This window comes from Bombus pascuorum, chromosome 7 (assembly GCF_905332965.1).
Source record: "Bombus pascuorum chromosome 7, iyBomPasc1.1, whole genome shotgun sequence".
Taxonomy (NCBI): Eukaryota; Metazoa; Arthropoda; class Insecta; order Hymenoptera; family Apidae; genus Bombus; species Bombus pascuorum.
This window is the reverse complement of record NC_083494.1, coordinates 9,137,240-9,151,641: the sequence shown is the minus strand read 5'-3', so window position 1 is coordinate 9,151,641 and position 14,402 is coordinate 9,137,240. Positions and strand designations below refer to the sequence as shown.

General features: G+C 43.1%; 2 protein-coding genes and 1 non-coding gene across 3 annotated transcripts in view; 1 reads left to right on the top strand and 2 right to left on the bottom strand.

Annotated features, from left to right (window-relative positions):
• Window positions 1-261: 261 nt before the first annotated feature.
• On the bottom strand, window positions 262-7,020 carry LOC132909213 (trichohyalin-like). Its single transcript, XM_060963896.1, has 2 exons — window positions 5,582-7,020; window positions 262-5,217 (listed from the first exon to the last, which is right to left on the bottom strand). The coding sequence occupies exons 1-2, from the start codon at window positions 5,847-5,849 to the stop codon at window positions 3,881-3,883; spliced, it is 1,605 nt and encodes a 534-aa protein (XP_060819879.1). The 5' UTR covers window positions 5,850-7,020; the 3' UTR covers window positions 262-3,880.
• A 504-nt stretch (window positions 7,021-7,524) lies between these two features.
• On the top strand, window positions 7,525-7,668 carry LOC132909409 (U1 spliceosomal RNA). The gene has a single exon (XR_009658537.1). It is a non-coding gene; the product is annotated as a U1 spliceosomal RNA (small nuclear RNA).
• Window positions 7,669-8,703: 1,035 nt separating this feature from the next.
• Window positions 8,704-14,402, bottom strand: part of LOC132909181 (lysine-specific histone demethylase 1A) — a 101,269-nt gene continuing 95,570 nt past the window's right edge. The window contains exons 11-14 of the mRNA XM_060963847.1: window positions 13,599-13,891; window positions 12,099-12,311; window positions 11,487-11,685; window positions 8,704-10,678 (exon numbers count right to left, since the gene is read on the bottom strand). Of these exons, the coding sequence (XP_060819830.1) occupies window positions 10,494-10,678; window positions 11,487-11,685; window positions 12,099-12,311; window positions 13,599-13,891 (890 nt within the window). The 3' untranslated portion in view covers window positions 8,704-10,493. The remainder of the gene's footprint in view (window positions 10,679-11,486; window positions 11,686-12,098; window positions 12,312-13,598; window positions 13,892-14,402) is intronic.

The window sequence follows — 14,402 nt, the reverse complement described above, 5'->3', positions numbered from 1 at the left end:
TTCACGATCGAGGGTGACGATGATCACCGTGTCGCGTGGACGATGGATTTAGCAAGTGTAGAACGACAGAATTTACGCTCTCGGTTGAAAGTTTGCAATTGTTATTGTATTTTATAAAAATCAAGCACTTAACCCTTTCGTGTTTAATGGAACGCGCATTAACGATCAAAAGTTTGAAACCACTTTGCGTGTTTCTAGTTGCAGACTTTCTAATTAATTTGTAATTCGTCTATAGTCATTTCTTTGGTAGATTTTTCTCATTGAGAAGTCTTGCAAAGAAATTTCGTTATACGTAATTAATGTGAATTTATGATGTAAAATGGCCAAGGAAAAGGGATTACTTACGAACGAAGGTGTACGTCTCAGTGAACGTTCTCTATGCGGTTTTCTATGAAATAATGCGCGTCATTTTAGACTGGTTTAGCATATTTGATTACACACTGCTTGACAATTGTGACGATAAAGTGATTGTATTTACTTGGCTACAACGACGGGCATCTCGTTTTTACGCTCGTAATCAGACTGCGGATATTTATGCATTTACGGGGAATTTAAAGCTGGAAAAATGCGCAGAACGAACATGCAAAATATTCAAATTAAGGTAATAAATTTTCATTTTCATTTCCATTCTTTAATCTTGTTCATAAAAATATGAATCTACATAGATATGCACGATCTATGCGTAATTGAACGATTCTATAAACATTTTATGCTAAGCACCCAGCATAATTTCAAATTAATAACAAAATTAGAGAATTCATCAAAGGCGTAAATTTTTGGCTAATTAGTTCGCTGTTTTTAAGGAAGTAGTGAAGAAGCGATAAATTATTCCCATGTTTTGCACTGGTTCGTTCACGGAGCGAAGTAAATTCCTTTATGGAGTTGTTTTTTGAGTCTGACAAAGGGTTAAGTAGACCAACTAATCGATTAACCAGTCGATGGACCTCGGTGATAGTAAGTCTCTCGCGAGAAGCGTTCAAGTGAATATTTTAATGCGCACGTAACAAATAGAGCTACGTGGGCCAATCAGGCTTCTCCGAGAAATGTTTTAATAAATATTTAATCCACTTTCCTGCAAATTTAAAAAAAACGTGTTTATCGACTATCGCGCCCCGTTAATTATTCCATCGATTCTTCCACGACTATTTAATTATTACGCGAGAATGTAAAAATCCCCAAAGCACATAGATCCTTATTTGACGTCAAGAAACGCGATAATCACAATATTACCGTTTCGGTACATTTATTTTTCAATGAATATTAAAAAAAAAAAACCGTTCCAAGCCTATTTCTCTCTAAAGTCACCCCTTCGACCGTTATCGCTATCGCTAATCAATTAATCGCTCGGACGGTCTTTGCGCGTGCAAGGAGAAAAAACACGCAAAGGGTGAAGTCTGCCAAGAAAAAAAGAGGAAATAATAAGAAAAGAAAAAAGAAAGCCGGGCTGAGGAGCGGAAGCAGGGGTAGAGTCGATAAAGGGGCTGGCCTCGAAAGTCGAGAGGCAAGACGAAGAGGAAGTTTCTACGACGTTATAAAGATAACCGCGTAAAAACGAACGACCATAATCGAGAAACGGGCGGAGGAGTCGCGTCACATCGAAGACACGCGAGCATAACCGCGTCGAACCGTATTCGTGCTTGAAATTCCGCGTTAAGCGGCTTCGACTTGGAAACGCGTCCACCCCCGCGCGCCAGCGACTTCCGGCTTTCCACTTTGGTGAACGCTTTCGCAACTACACGACGTCACCCGCAGGAATTATGGGACGCGCTGGTCGACCGAACGGAAATATTTTAATATAGCAACGGGGATGCGTTTTAATATACATGGGACGAGTTGCTGGGCGTTTCAACTACCTCGTGAAGCTTCTCCTCGTGAGCTCGCTAAAGGGCTGGACAGAAGGGATTTTTATGGGTTTCATCGGAGAAACCAAGCTAAACCTGCTGGATTTATTGCGCCAAACTGGGTTGCAAATGTAGAAAGGGAAATTGAATTTCATCTGTTAGAAAGCTAAAAGTTAAGTGGTTTATTGTCCGAGGAACTACTGTTTCTATTTGCGGCTTTTGTTGGAAACCTCGCACGGCAAGTTCAGCACCACCCACGCGGTGTGTTGTTAAGGGAATACTACGTCGCTCGATAAGGGAAAAATTGAGAGAGGTTGAAGGTTGCGTCGTTTAATCTTAAAATTCCTGCTGGAAATTACCTTCGTTGGGTGACCATAAAGAGCAATTTTGCAGCGAGCGGAAACATGAAAGTGCATTATTGTAGCTGCTTCTCCCGTGGTAAAGGGAACAAGGGTAGCCTTCTTCGCGGTATTATTCAAGACATAATACGAAATACAGATTGTATCATTTATCAGGAATATCTCGAATACCTTCGTCGCTTTCGAAGATATAACGAAACGCCTGGGGGCGAGATAAAAAAATATTATTTGATGTACGTTGCTCAAGGTCGTACGAAGGCTAGGTAGACGACATCGTAAACTCCATACTATTTCAGAAATGTTGAAAAAAGAACCATTATTATGCGAGTCATAAAGAGTCAACTATTTAACCCTTCGTGATATCCTAATATTGAAACGTAAAATAAAGATTCCAATTTCTAGGAATTATTTCCTCCTTTCTTTTTAATAACCAGATACTCAATTTCTACGATATTGTATTCTTCAAGAATTGATGCGATTAAATTATCGATAAGCAGCACGCAGGCGTTGAAAGAGAAGCAAGAACGAGAGAGAAAGGAAGGTGCGATGCATCTTCTCGAAGAGTTCGTTAAATCATCGTCAAGCGGATGGGTCTTGGAGCGATTAATTCGTGTCTAATTTTTGATCGCGCGCGCACGCTCATTAAATCCGTTCTCCTTTTCAGCACGTCGCGTGTTTTCCAGTAATCGAACGAAACGGCTGGTAATTTACGCGCGGCGCGTCCTGGCCGGACAAGTTATGTTATTTAATCCAATCGGCGTGTCAATTTGCACGTCAGGCTGGTTCGTCGTGAATTTCAAAGCGACCGCCCGAAGGTAGCTGCGGAGGGACTCGGGGAGATTCAACGAGTGCCGCTGTAAATATGTATTAAAAAATAAAAAAAGAGAGATAAAACAGATAAAAAACGGAGAGAAAAGATAAAAAAAGAGGGCGGAGGATGGGGCAGAAAAAAATCGCTGAGAGCCCGAAGCGCGAGAACGAATCAGTTTTTCAGCGAAGTATAAATCTCGCCGCGGAAGAAAGGGAAAAAAAACGATACTTCAACCCGGGGCGCGTAATTATTTTAATGCGAATTGCGGCCACGGCGTCGCTGAAAATAATTCGCATCGATGATGGAATTATTTACACGCGATTCGCGCTGATGCTTGGTTTTTACGCCGGTTTTATTTCATCGTTTCGTATAATTCGATGGAATTTATAACACGCTCGTTTGCCGCGAATCGCGATGATTATTATTATTCCGTGTGACTGGCTGCTTTAGCTGCAGATTTTCTGCCCATTGATTCTTGCCAGTTTATTTTCCAAGTTTATTTTCAGCGACGTGACGAGCGTGAAAGTCTGCGTCGACCGACGGGTTTATTTTGAATGATTTTTACTTTTAACCCTTGCCGGTATTTTTAAATATCGCGCCACCAAGTTGCGCGCCGTGAAAAACGGAAAAAGACAGAATGATCGATAGCGAAGCAGAGTTCTACTTTAGCGACAAGCGCGTTCAATGTTTCTCAGACGTTGACATAGATGGTGCGCGCAGCTCGAATGGATCACCACGTGAATCGTGGATCCTTCCGGAGCGGGAAAACAAAAATTCACGCTTCAGACGTCAATTACGTTAATTTATAATATGACAAAATATATATTATATACCTTTGAATATTAAAATTTGCACGTACATCATTAATTCTATTCGGATAACGGCGGCGGACAGTAACACTGTCCTTCCTTCTCCGCAGCATAACGAGCCGCGCATTCCTTCAGCAAAATTTTAAACGGATGCGGAGTGACATTGTCAGAAGCTTCCAACAACTCCTCTGTCAATTTCTGATACTCTTCTTGCCGCTTAATTTCCTCCAAATACATCTTCTTATCTTCCTCAGCTTCTCTACGCTTCGCATCCTCGGCCCGTTTCCATTGTTCTTCCAGATCCTTTCTATAACACAACATTTTCTCCATTTTTTCTTTTTTTGCATAAGCAGTCAACTTGGCCTCCGATTCTATTTGCTTTTCCAGCATTTCCTTTTCCAGTTGACGCGCTTCCATCTCCTTTTTGTCATTCTCACACTTCATCCTCAGTTGTTCCTCACGACCTCGAAGAACATCCTGTAGAATCTTCATTCTAGCCTCTTTGAATTTCTGAACCGCAAGATTTCGTTTGCAAGCAGTGTCCTGCATTGACTGTTCTATTATTCTATCCACTTCCAAGTTTCTTCTAGCTTCCTCTTTCCGTAAATCTTCCAAATATTCGATGTAAGCGAGTAATTCTCTACGAAGAGCGGCACTGGACTCTTTGATGGCGGACTGCTCTTTCGCTAATTCCTCCGCAGCGATGATTCCTCTCAAGCGGTCCATTTCCGCTTCGTGGCGTGCCTGCTCGGCTAACTTCCGCTTGGCTACCAGAATCTGTTCCTGTAGATCCTTCTTCAGCTCCTCTCTCTTCTGACGTTCTTTCTCGAGCTTCTCAAGCTCTTCTTCGCGAAGTTTCTCTATCAGACGTTGCATATGCTCCCTGTCTTCCATATGTATTTGCTTCTTTTGCTCCTCCAGAGCTAACTTTCCTGCTACTTGGTTCGCCAGGATGGTCATATTCACTTGTTCCGTTAGGCAACGTCTTTTCGCTTCCTCCACCTCTCTCTGTTTCTTCGCTTCCACTTCCTTCAACATCAACTGGTGCCAGAGATTGTCTAATTCTTTATCCGCTTGTTTCTTGGCTTCGTTAGCCGCCATTTGGGCCAAGTTTCCCTGTTTTGCTTCGATCACTGATTTCTTCGAACGGTTGTTACGAATTTCTGGACATTGAGCTATATACTGTTGCATTCTCTTCGCAGCTACCACTGCTAGACGTTTCTCTTCCTCTTCTTTGCGGATCTCTTCTATCGAACGACGCATGTCGTCCATTCTCGCGTCGTCGCCGTGCTGAGCCTGGTATATCACCTCGTGAATCAGCCCCATCTCTTCTTTCAACAGCAACTCGCGAAGTTTTTCTCGCCGTGCATTCACGCCGTCCTCGAAAGATGCTAACCCTGAAGAATCATCGGTTCTTGACAGTGATTTTATTGAAGAAAAAGGATTCGAGATGAGTTATAACATTTTTATCGGCGATATTAACGTTTCCGTAGAAGTAAGAAAGAAAGATCTAACAAAGCTTAAATTTCGAACAACCTAGAGAATTCTTTTTCTAATTTTCTAAGTGATTTATAGTCTTCTAAATCTAAACTTCCTTCCTCCCTTCCCTCTAAAAATTTCACCTAATTTTAAAAATACCGCATTCCGAATCCTTCTCATCATACACCATACAACTACAAGCACACCATCGCTAATCCTGCACGCACCTCTTACTTCAAAACGCGTCCTGCTGATCAACAACCTAACGTGCCTCACTAGTACCTTGCTGAACTCGCTGCCACACGCTCTTCTTCTTGATTTTGCTGTTCGTTTGGTTCTCGAACTCCAAAATTTTCGTCAAATGTTCATACTCCCTCTCCTTCTGCAGTCGATGTTCCTCGTACGATTCCGGGATCTTCACTGTTTTGCAACCCGATCTTTCGCGCAATCTGTATCCCCAAGGCGCGTTCAGACTACCAATTGCAACCGTAGGATACTTCCTCGGCTTCAGAGGACCGCATTGCGTCTCCTCCACCTTGAAGAAACTCATCTCGTTCGATTGGAGGTTAGAAACGTTGAAACGATGGACGTCTAACGCTACGATCCTTGGCAGGTCAAAGAGAGCGAACCTCTGTTTACCGTTACTACGACGACCAGTCCTATTGAATTAATATTTGGACCTGTTGAGAGGGCGGGGGTTGATTTGCAACGGTGGTCTGGTTGCGGTTCGGTTAGGCTGGGTACACTTGGATGTTGCTCAATGCTGTGGAACGTGACTGATGCGCACGAACACGCTCCAAGGTGGTGAATAGGTGTTCTAAAGGGCCGACTTCGGCGTGGTAATTGGATCATTACTGGGAATTAATGGGCTATCAATGGGGTGGCCCGTTTTTCTCGCGTGCCCGTCAAACGTTCAGTGGTTCGAGCATATCTTTGTATACGTCTGGTTCTTAGACGTTTCAGCTTCTTTTTCAATTAATTATAATAATTAATTAATTACTTAGTAATCTGTCTTGGTGAAAAGGCGTAATAAACCCGAAGCAATGGAAAATAAAAATATAAATATATAATTGTAAAATTGCCACTTTGCTATTTGACTTTCTTCGTTATCCAGTTCGAATTAATTATTCTCTGCTTGAAAAACGTACGCCAAACATTTTCTCTGCAGGATTCTTGACTTCGCGTCAAAGAAATGTTAAAAATTCACTGAACCATCGAGCACCTTTGACCACGTTTACACACGGGAAATCAATTACCAGGGGGAAATCGTCGGATCAGAAGCAACAGTAGCCTGGCGGCAGAGACAAGAAGCGAGAGGAGCGAGGCCGCAAACTCGACGGCAAAGTGCTAACATTGCACGCTGTCAGAAGTTCAAGACTTCGACGTTGGCTCGTCTTTCAAGTTCATCGAGTTTACGAGACTCCGTATAGTTCGATTACACGCCCCCAGCCATGACTGTAACGCAATATCTATATCGAAGTAATCAAGCTCACAATATCCCCGATTTAGGCAGGAAATTTCGCCGGTAGACGGGGTGGCTCTGCACGCGTCGATTCAGAAATTACACGCTCTGGCTCCTGTTTCTCTCGAGTGAAACGCGCCCATACATTTCCTATGCATATTTGTTCGCTGTGAAATTTCATCGAAGATCTACAAAACGACTGTTGCGCGAAAAAAGGAATTGTCTTGGATGACAATGAATAGATAAAAACATGGAATTTTTAGTTTCAATTAATCGCGAATCTTGTTGGAATCGTCGTGCAACTTTGGACGCATAGAGAATTAATTTCAAACGCGAGAGCAATAAATAAAAATGATTGGTATCTTGCGGCTGGTCCGTACCTTGAATCGCTGTAAGAAAGAAGAAGAACCATTCTTCATTCCATTGAATCTATCGTATTCGATGTAAGACAAGAAAACTGAACATGATATAAATAAGAACATAAACAAGAAAATAAATAAAGTATTCCAAATTCTCTATACTCACCTCACGGTTCCAGCAGCGTCGTAAAAGTTTCACTAAGAACAGAGGAAACTGAACTGCGCCAAATTGAAGCGCGAAAATTTCCTCGGCCGCCTGGTAACTGCATCGAACTATTCGTTATTCAATTATTATAGATAGTTCATCCTGATCACCGATGGATGGAGTTTCGTTCTCAACGATTTCTTGAAAGTGACTATGGTATCGTTAGTGCTAATCACTGGGCCGCTAATCGGCGTGCACCATACTAACCTGGCGTAGGGGATACCATGATCAACGAGGTGGTTCCCCCAGGCATGAGGCCACAAGCTGAAGCCTGTAAGTACTCCTAACGTGAGTATTTGTGCGTTAAATTTTTGGCAGTGTGGGGTTCTCGCGGGAACGCGCAGACCCCATGTCATAATCCTTCAACGAAAGCCCCGTATAATTTTCATCGATCAAGCAATCGCGTTACTTTCTCTAATTAAACGAGTAAAATATGGTACAATATTTTTTACTCAAGCAGATGATGTGAAATAATGCTTGCACGATGCAAGAGAAGTGAAAATAATTGGAAAGAGTGAGAAAATATTTATCTCTGATAATATGCTGTTTCTCACGTAGCAAGGAAAACAAAGGATTCTGATGGACCAGATTAGGCAAAATCCTGGTACGATCTCTCGGTAGAACATCCTCTGCATGGAAACATCCTAATTACCCAGATACTGTGCAGCTGGGGTATCCCAAAAGTCACAGACCTAGTCTATCGACGAATCCTTGTTCCAATCCTCAGTCTCCACAACGAGAACCAATCATCTTCGCGGAAAGCTCATCTTCAACACCTTCAAACCTCCACCTTCTAGCATCATCGAATCTCTCGTTCCTCTGAAATCGAGCGTAACACGCGACCTACTTCTGTAGACTAGCTCTGCAACGTGACGATTACGAGGTCTTCTTTAAATCAGCGGCTTCGACCGGTGAAAAGCCGCGTTTCTGGCGTACGTGTCGCGCTCAAGGAACGAAGAGACAGACGTTGTAAGGAGCGGTCGCTCGTCGAAAGAGGCAGATGAGAAGTCTTTGCCGGAGAAACTGACGAGTGGCGCGCAGCACGTCGTCCAACTCACCTAGTTCCATCGCGGAATAGTCGGCCAGGAATCCTCTCTTGAGACATTGACATTTCTTATTGCGCAGAGCTTAACGTAACCCCCCAAGTGTTCCTCGGACAACGGAAAGAATCGCTCGAGGGTGTACGAACAAGCCGGCTAGAGTAGACATTCACAAAGGAGATATGTGTCGTTTGATCGTCGGGGATCTTCGACTGGAAATAGGTCAAAAAGAGCGCGGCTTGATCGCGTCATCGACTACTGCAAACGCTGACGATTGCTGACTGACGATCAGGAGACGGGGTCGTGATCAATGTGCATGGAACATAAAACGGTTCTCCTTGGTATCGTAACAACTCTCTGCCTTTAATCAAGACGAATAGGTGCATGGCTGGCGTGTATAATCAAGTACTCTTTTGATTAGTCTTTACAGATTCGTACTTATATGTACACAGTATCACGACGACGCATCGATGTTGTCATAGACGATGCATGTTACATACAGAAATTCGACATATCTTATTAACGACGTAGTACAGTGACACAAAGTATCCTTTAATGGTTGCTTGCATGGGGTTGTAATTGTTCTATCATGTAGAATATCCGTGTGACGAGAGCCTTAACCGACGTCATGTGCGCTTCACGCAATTTGTCCCCAGATATCGGTTGATTAAAATGGCAAGCGAAGCTGGAGATCCCTCGAATTTCGTTCTTCGCTGATCAGTCGCCCGTGCGTTTGATAATGAACGTGTTTGTCGACGAAATCGGGCTTGAACGAAGTCATCTTCTGGTAGCGCGGCTTCTTGTCAATCGAGTAAAGTTTTTGAGCATTCCGATTGTTGTTCCGTTCGAAAAGCATTTGCAGAGATGAATGTTCGAGTATTGAATTGATCAACAACAGATTGAATGTCATAGCTATCTAGCTATAGTCATTGTAAGATTGGGTTTTTTATCACTATAAGAATTTGTCTACTGATAACGGGCGATCATCCAAATTTCTATCGAACATTTAACTCTTTCCTTTTTTCTTTACAAAAATGCGTGTTCTAGATTATAATGGAAAAATAAACTATAACTAATAATAAAGGCCAAAAATAGAGGAAGGTGGTTAAAATCGAGAAGTCTCGAGGAAGCATGATACACAGGGAAAAGGGAAGAATCGGTTAAAAGCATGCAGCGGTTCAAAGCACGATGAAGCGAGTAAAAAAGAAAGGAATATAACTGTTATAAGACAGAGCATGCTGAACGTACAATGAAACGATTCCTATAGATATAGTACAGCCTAACGTGTATATGATGGTGATGGAACGTAGTAGCAAAGGCACGATTCTCTCTTATCATGAACCGACGTATATCTAAGATCGCTACGATCCTCTCGTTTGACCAATGCCAACGATTCTTTGGAATAAATAAGAACAAACTTAAAAAAAAAAAAAAAAATAAGAAACAAAAGAAAATGGAATTACGTCGAGGATCGTAGCAGCGTGTCAACCTATGTGCCTACTTTTGGAAACAATCCGCAAGTCTCGATCGATCATCCACCAAATCCTCGATTTTTATTTATAATTTTTCTTCGTCATGATCTAAAAAATAAATAATTGCACGATTGCATCGTGAGATCGGCGGATGAATCGACGAAAATTGGGATTCCTGTCGGGCACGTTAATGGACACCTAATCCTACCACGATTCTCGATTACATCTCGGTTGTTATACCCCTGTTCCTACGTAAGATAGGAACCAATTATCAACCGTACCAGGTTCATCGAGGATCGTAGCAGAACAATCGAATGACGATCGTTGAACGAGCGTTATGGGATGGTCATCGGCGAACAAATTTCCCTAACTAATTGCAATATTGACTCCTCGTATACGTGTTAGCGGTTAAATTAAATCTCGACGATTACAATCGAAACACGATAAACGATCTCTGACCTCAACACGATCTAAGGAACGATCTCTGGAATAAATAAAAACGATCATTTTCACAAAAGGAAAAGATTCCAGCTACCGTTCCGTACTTTCCTCCGTCGCCTAAGCGAAAACAATGATAGATTTCATAATGAATATCGTAGTAAATGTAATAATAACGCTTGTTAACGATCGAAAATCGCGGTTTCTGTGATAGAACGCTAAGGCGTAGAGCTGGAACCGGTGGTCGCGGATGGTATGACCGTTGGCGCTGGACCGGAAGAGGGCATCGTTGGTGGCGCGTACGGACTTCCGCAGAGCTGATCCGCGATCCTTCCACCTTCGCGAAGTCCGCTCAAAAAAGCACCGTGCACGGTTGCCGGGTAATTTCGTATGGTGTGCTCGCCTGAAAGCACAAATCGGTTCGCCACCGTGTTAAAGAATCAATGGGAATTGAATGGCACGGCTGTAGCTGCGGGCGAGAGGGATCTTTTTCGACTTTTCTTTCTCTGGGTTTTGAAGATGATGACCGTGGTAGATTTAGGGGACCGATAGCTCGAGGATACGAGAATGGAAATTCTAATTTTCAGGGGTTTGTCGATGGATACGGGATTTTGGAGTAGAGAAAAGTGTTGGTGCGAGATTTAGCATGGTTCAAATCGTAGGTTTCCGTGCTGCTAGGGAACACGCGCAGAATTAAAGCGATGTTACTAATGATATTTATATAAAAAACAATCAAACTCATAAACTGTATTATTAACAAATGTATGTAACTAGGCTTTGTATATCGTGAAAACTGTTTGCGTCGTGGAATTCTGTAAGTTACAACTCGGGATTTCCTTAATATCATTGAAAAGTAACTTATTATACAAGGGGATACAGATGTTTTGAATTCTAAAAAGTATGAAAAATAAAAAGCATCTTGCTTATCTCGAGATAAACGAATACCCTGTACAAAACTTCCTTGTCGAAAATAACTTCTTAAACCTATCACGAAACCATTAAATCTCCTTTGAAAAGACTATTCAAGGTAAAAGCCATGCAGAGAAAAGCACAACCCAGCCGCCTCAAAAAGATACGATTCACATCGCGGACACGGGAATTGCGTACTCTGTATCAGCCAGCAGACGGCGAAGTCCACTTCATTCGCTTCTCAAAAAGAAAAAATGGGAGGGCAGTAACCGGTGAAAATATCGCGGAGGTTAAATATTTACCTGCGAAAAAGACCCTAGGTTGCAGTGGTGGGGCACCAGGGGTGGCAGGAGGTGCGACGGGCGCTGCCAGAAGATCATAATCGCTGCCGGAACTGCCGACCGCGACGAAGCTGTACGAACCTCTCGCCCACGGATCTGCCCGCCATCTCGTCACCACGCTTTCGCGAGGCTGTGGAACCACCTGGTTTCCAAAAATACCCTGAAAGCACAGCAGTACGTATTTTAAGCGGTAGATTGAATTTTTAAAGCAAAATGAATCAGCAAACGAATATTCTAGGTACGGTGAAACTTTCATATCCGCGGGGTAAGTTACAAAATTCACTGCGAATAGTGACGGACGTTACAGTATTACGATGAATTTCATATTTTTATGGTGAAATCTAAAATAACTACCAGTGTAAAAGAACAACGAAAATATAACAAAGATTATACTAGAGATATCATAATATTATTAAGCACTGTTTATCATTATTTGATATTCAAATAAATTTGGCATTAAAATATTGAGAATTGATGGAAATTGGGAACTATCCTCGTTAGTATTTAATTTTGTAATTTAATTCACGGAGACACGATGTTTTTAACGTAAAATAATTATTTAAAGAAATTTACCTTCAAGACGGCGATGCAGCGGCCAACGATAACGTCATCGCTGACGTTCTCCATTACGCAAGCAGCCTCGCCAGCGACCAAAGCCAACAATACCGGTGCTTTGTAAAGGTTCCAGAAGAGGAAGAGCTCACCACGTGACGCGGTCGTGCTGCCCACGTGGCCAAATAAATTGGCGGTCGGGTCCCAGAAGATCCGTTCGAAGCACAGCACCACCTGACGTGACGAATTCCCAGGAATTACTTCCTTGTTATGGCGGCACTTGCAGACTTGTCCACCGATTATTCTCGACCAAGGCACCGGTTTGACCCTCGTGGAGTCGTTTGGTCGACGAGTTTTAGGTGGACCAAAGTTTGAACGTATAAGGATGGAACCAGTGATAGAGTTCCTTTGAGAATTAGCATCTTGATGCAAGCAAGATAAAGTTATTTTTGAAAGGGCGAGTTGATTTGAAATAACTTGCGAAGCTCCAGTTTTATATGGTAAATGGTTGAATTTTCAATTACACCGAATATGTGTAATTTATATCTGACAATGTGAAGGGAGCTCGCAGTAGATGTTCGCAAGCTTGCTTGGAGAAAATATTATGTACCCGTTGGTTCTGGTAAATCCTTCGGTTTAAGGGTTGCTCACGTAAACGTTACCACCGGTGCTTTGTTCCATAGATCATTCTCTTTACGGATTATTCGCCGTCGTTTAAGAGAATTACAAAATTCACGGGGAATATAACTATAGCATATTTTGTAAAGCTTCCTAAATTCCAGTTTAAGCGACTTTGTATCAAAATCTCTTCGATACACATGTTGCATCCGTCTAGGATCCTTGCACTAAACTAAACCTACTCTATCTCTCCAATCATATACATAAAACACTTTCACTACTCCGTCACGCTGCACTTTTCGGATCTCAACTAGGCAACACACATGCTTTCCTCGTGTAATTCAATCTTTACATCATGCTATGTATCCATGAATCCATTCTGTCTCATTCTCATATTCATACTAAGCTTCGAAATCATCCGAGAAACATCACCGCGATAGAATCACCGATCTGAAAGCTCCCCTCGGCCAATTTCCCTCTCGAAATAAAATCGCATCGGTCTGCAATCGGCGAGCTCCTTGAACCACGAGAAGCTCCACTCTCCCACGGCGTAACATCGATTCGTAAATTACCCTTGGAATTGCGGAGAATTTATTCGAGTGGACGAGCTATCGGTCGAGAGATCCGGACAGCCGTGGTCCGTTTGGCCGTGCGATGAGCCTTTAATTTCGGGAGAGGACCGGGGTCCCGGATTGAAGCGGTCGTAAACCGACTCTGGGAGGCCGTAAAAGGAACGTGTCCCGGCGTAAGAAGCGACACGAGCCACGTCACCGTTGCTCTCGCGACGAAAGAGACCGCCGGATCACAATATATCTCATTCCGGGCCGGTCGACAAGTTCGATCGTCGTTTTCGCCGGCCGTATAAATCAGACGGAGGAGAGACGCGAGCCAAAGACCGCTTACCTTATTTAAATTGCCAAAGCCGAGCCTCTGAATAGCCTGGGACTTCCAGTCCGGAAGCGGCGGGTTGAAGGCGACCGCGGACGGCGGGGCGGAAGCCTTCAGAACACCAAGAGGCAGCGTGACTAGCACCGCGTCCGCCTTGTACACCGTGTGATTTGTGTGGGGGCTACGCGAGGGTGCGGCCCATACCTCTACCCCGTTCACTCCGTATCGGACCGCCCTGGCCGCTGTATTCAACCGGATGTCCAGGCCCTCTGACAGAGCAACAGGTACGCACGAGTAGCCATTGCGAACTGAAAAATTGAGAATATAGATTTGTCAGAAAAGTATGTGTGGTAATTATAAGAGAGAAAGAGAGAGAGAGAGAGAGAGAGACAGGCAGACAGGCTGACCGACTGACAGAGAGAGAAAAGAGAGAGAGAGAGAGAGAGAGAAGGAGAGTTGTATATAGTAGTTGGTTACGAGGATGGTTGACAAATGAGAAGGTAATTGAGGGTCGATGTGGTTGAGATTTGTGAGCGGGGGAGACTCGGAGGTGGGGTAATGTTCGGAGGACTTGTGATTGGGCTGATAATAGAGGGGCATGATAGAGGGTAACGTGTTTCCTCGTTTCTGGGTTGTTAGTTACTGTGTGCGGGTTGTGTCGTTGTAATATGTACACATGTATGATCGCGTTAGATCGTAATTGGTACCAAACGATACATCAAAATAGCACGAAGTGTCCAAATCTCTGTTATTTAACCTGTGAATAAATTCAAAAAGATCTCTGATTTTTGGAATATCAAGGTGTCTTGTTTTAATGTA

Excerpts from the sequence above, each read along its gene's own strand:
- LOC132909213 (XM_060963896.1), bottom strand. The coding sequence starts at position 5,849 with ATGAGTTTCTTCAAGGTGGAGGAGACGCAATGCGGTCCTCTGAAGCCG. Across the intron at positions 5,218-5,581 it reads GTGGCAGCGAGTTCAGCAAG|GGTTAGCATCTTTCGAGGAC; the intron begins GTACTAGTGAGG and ends ATGATTCTTCAG.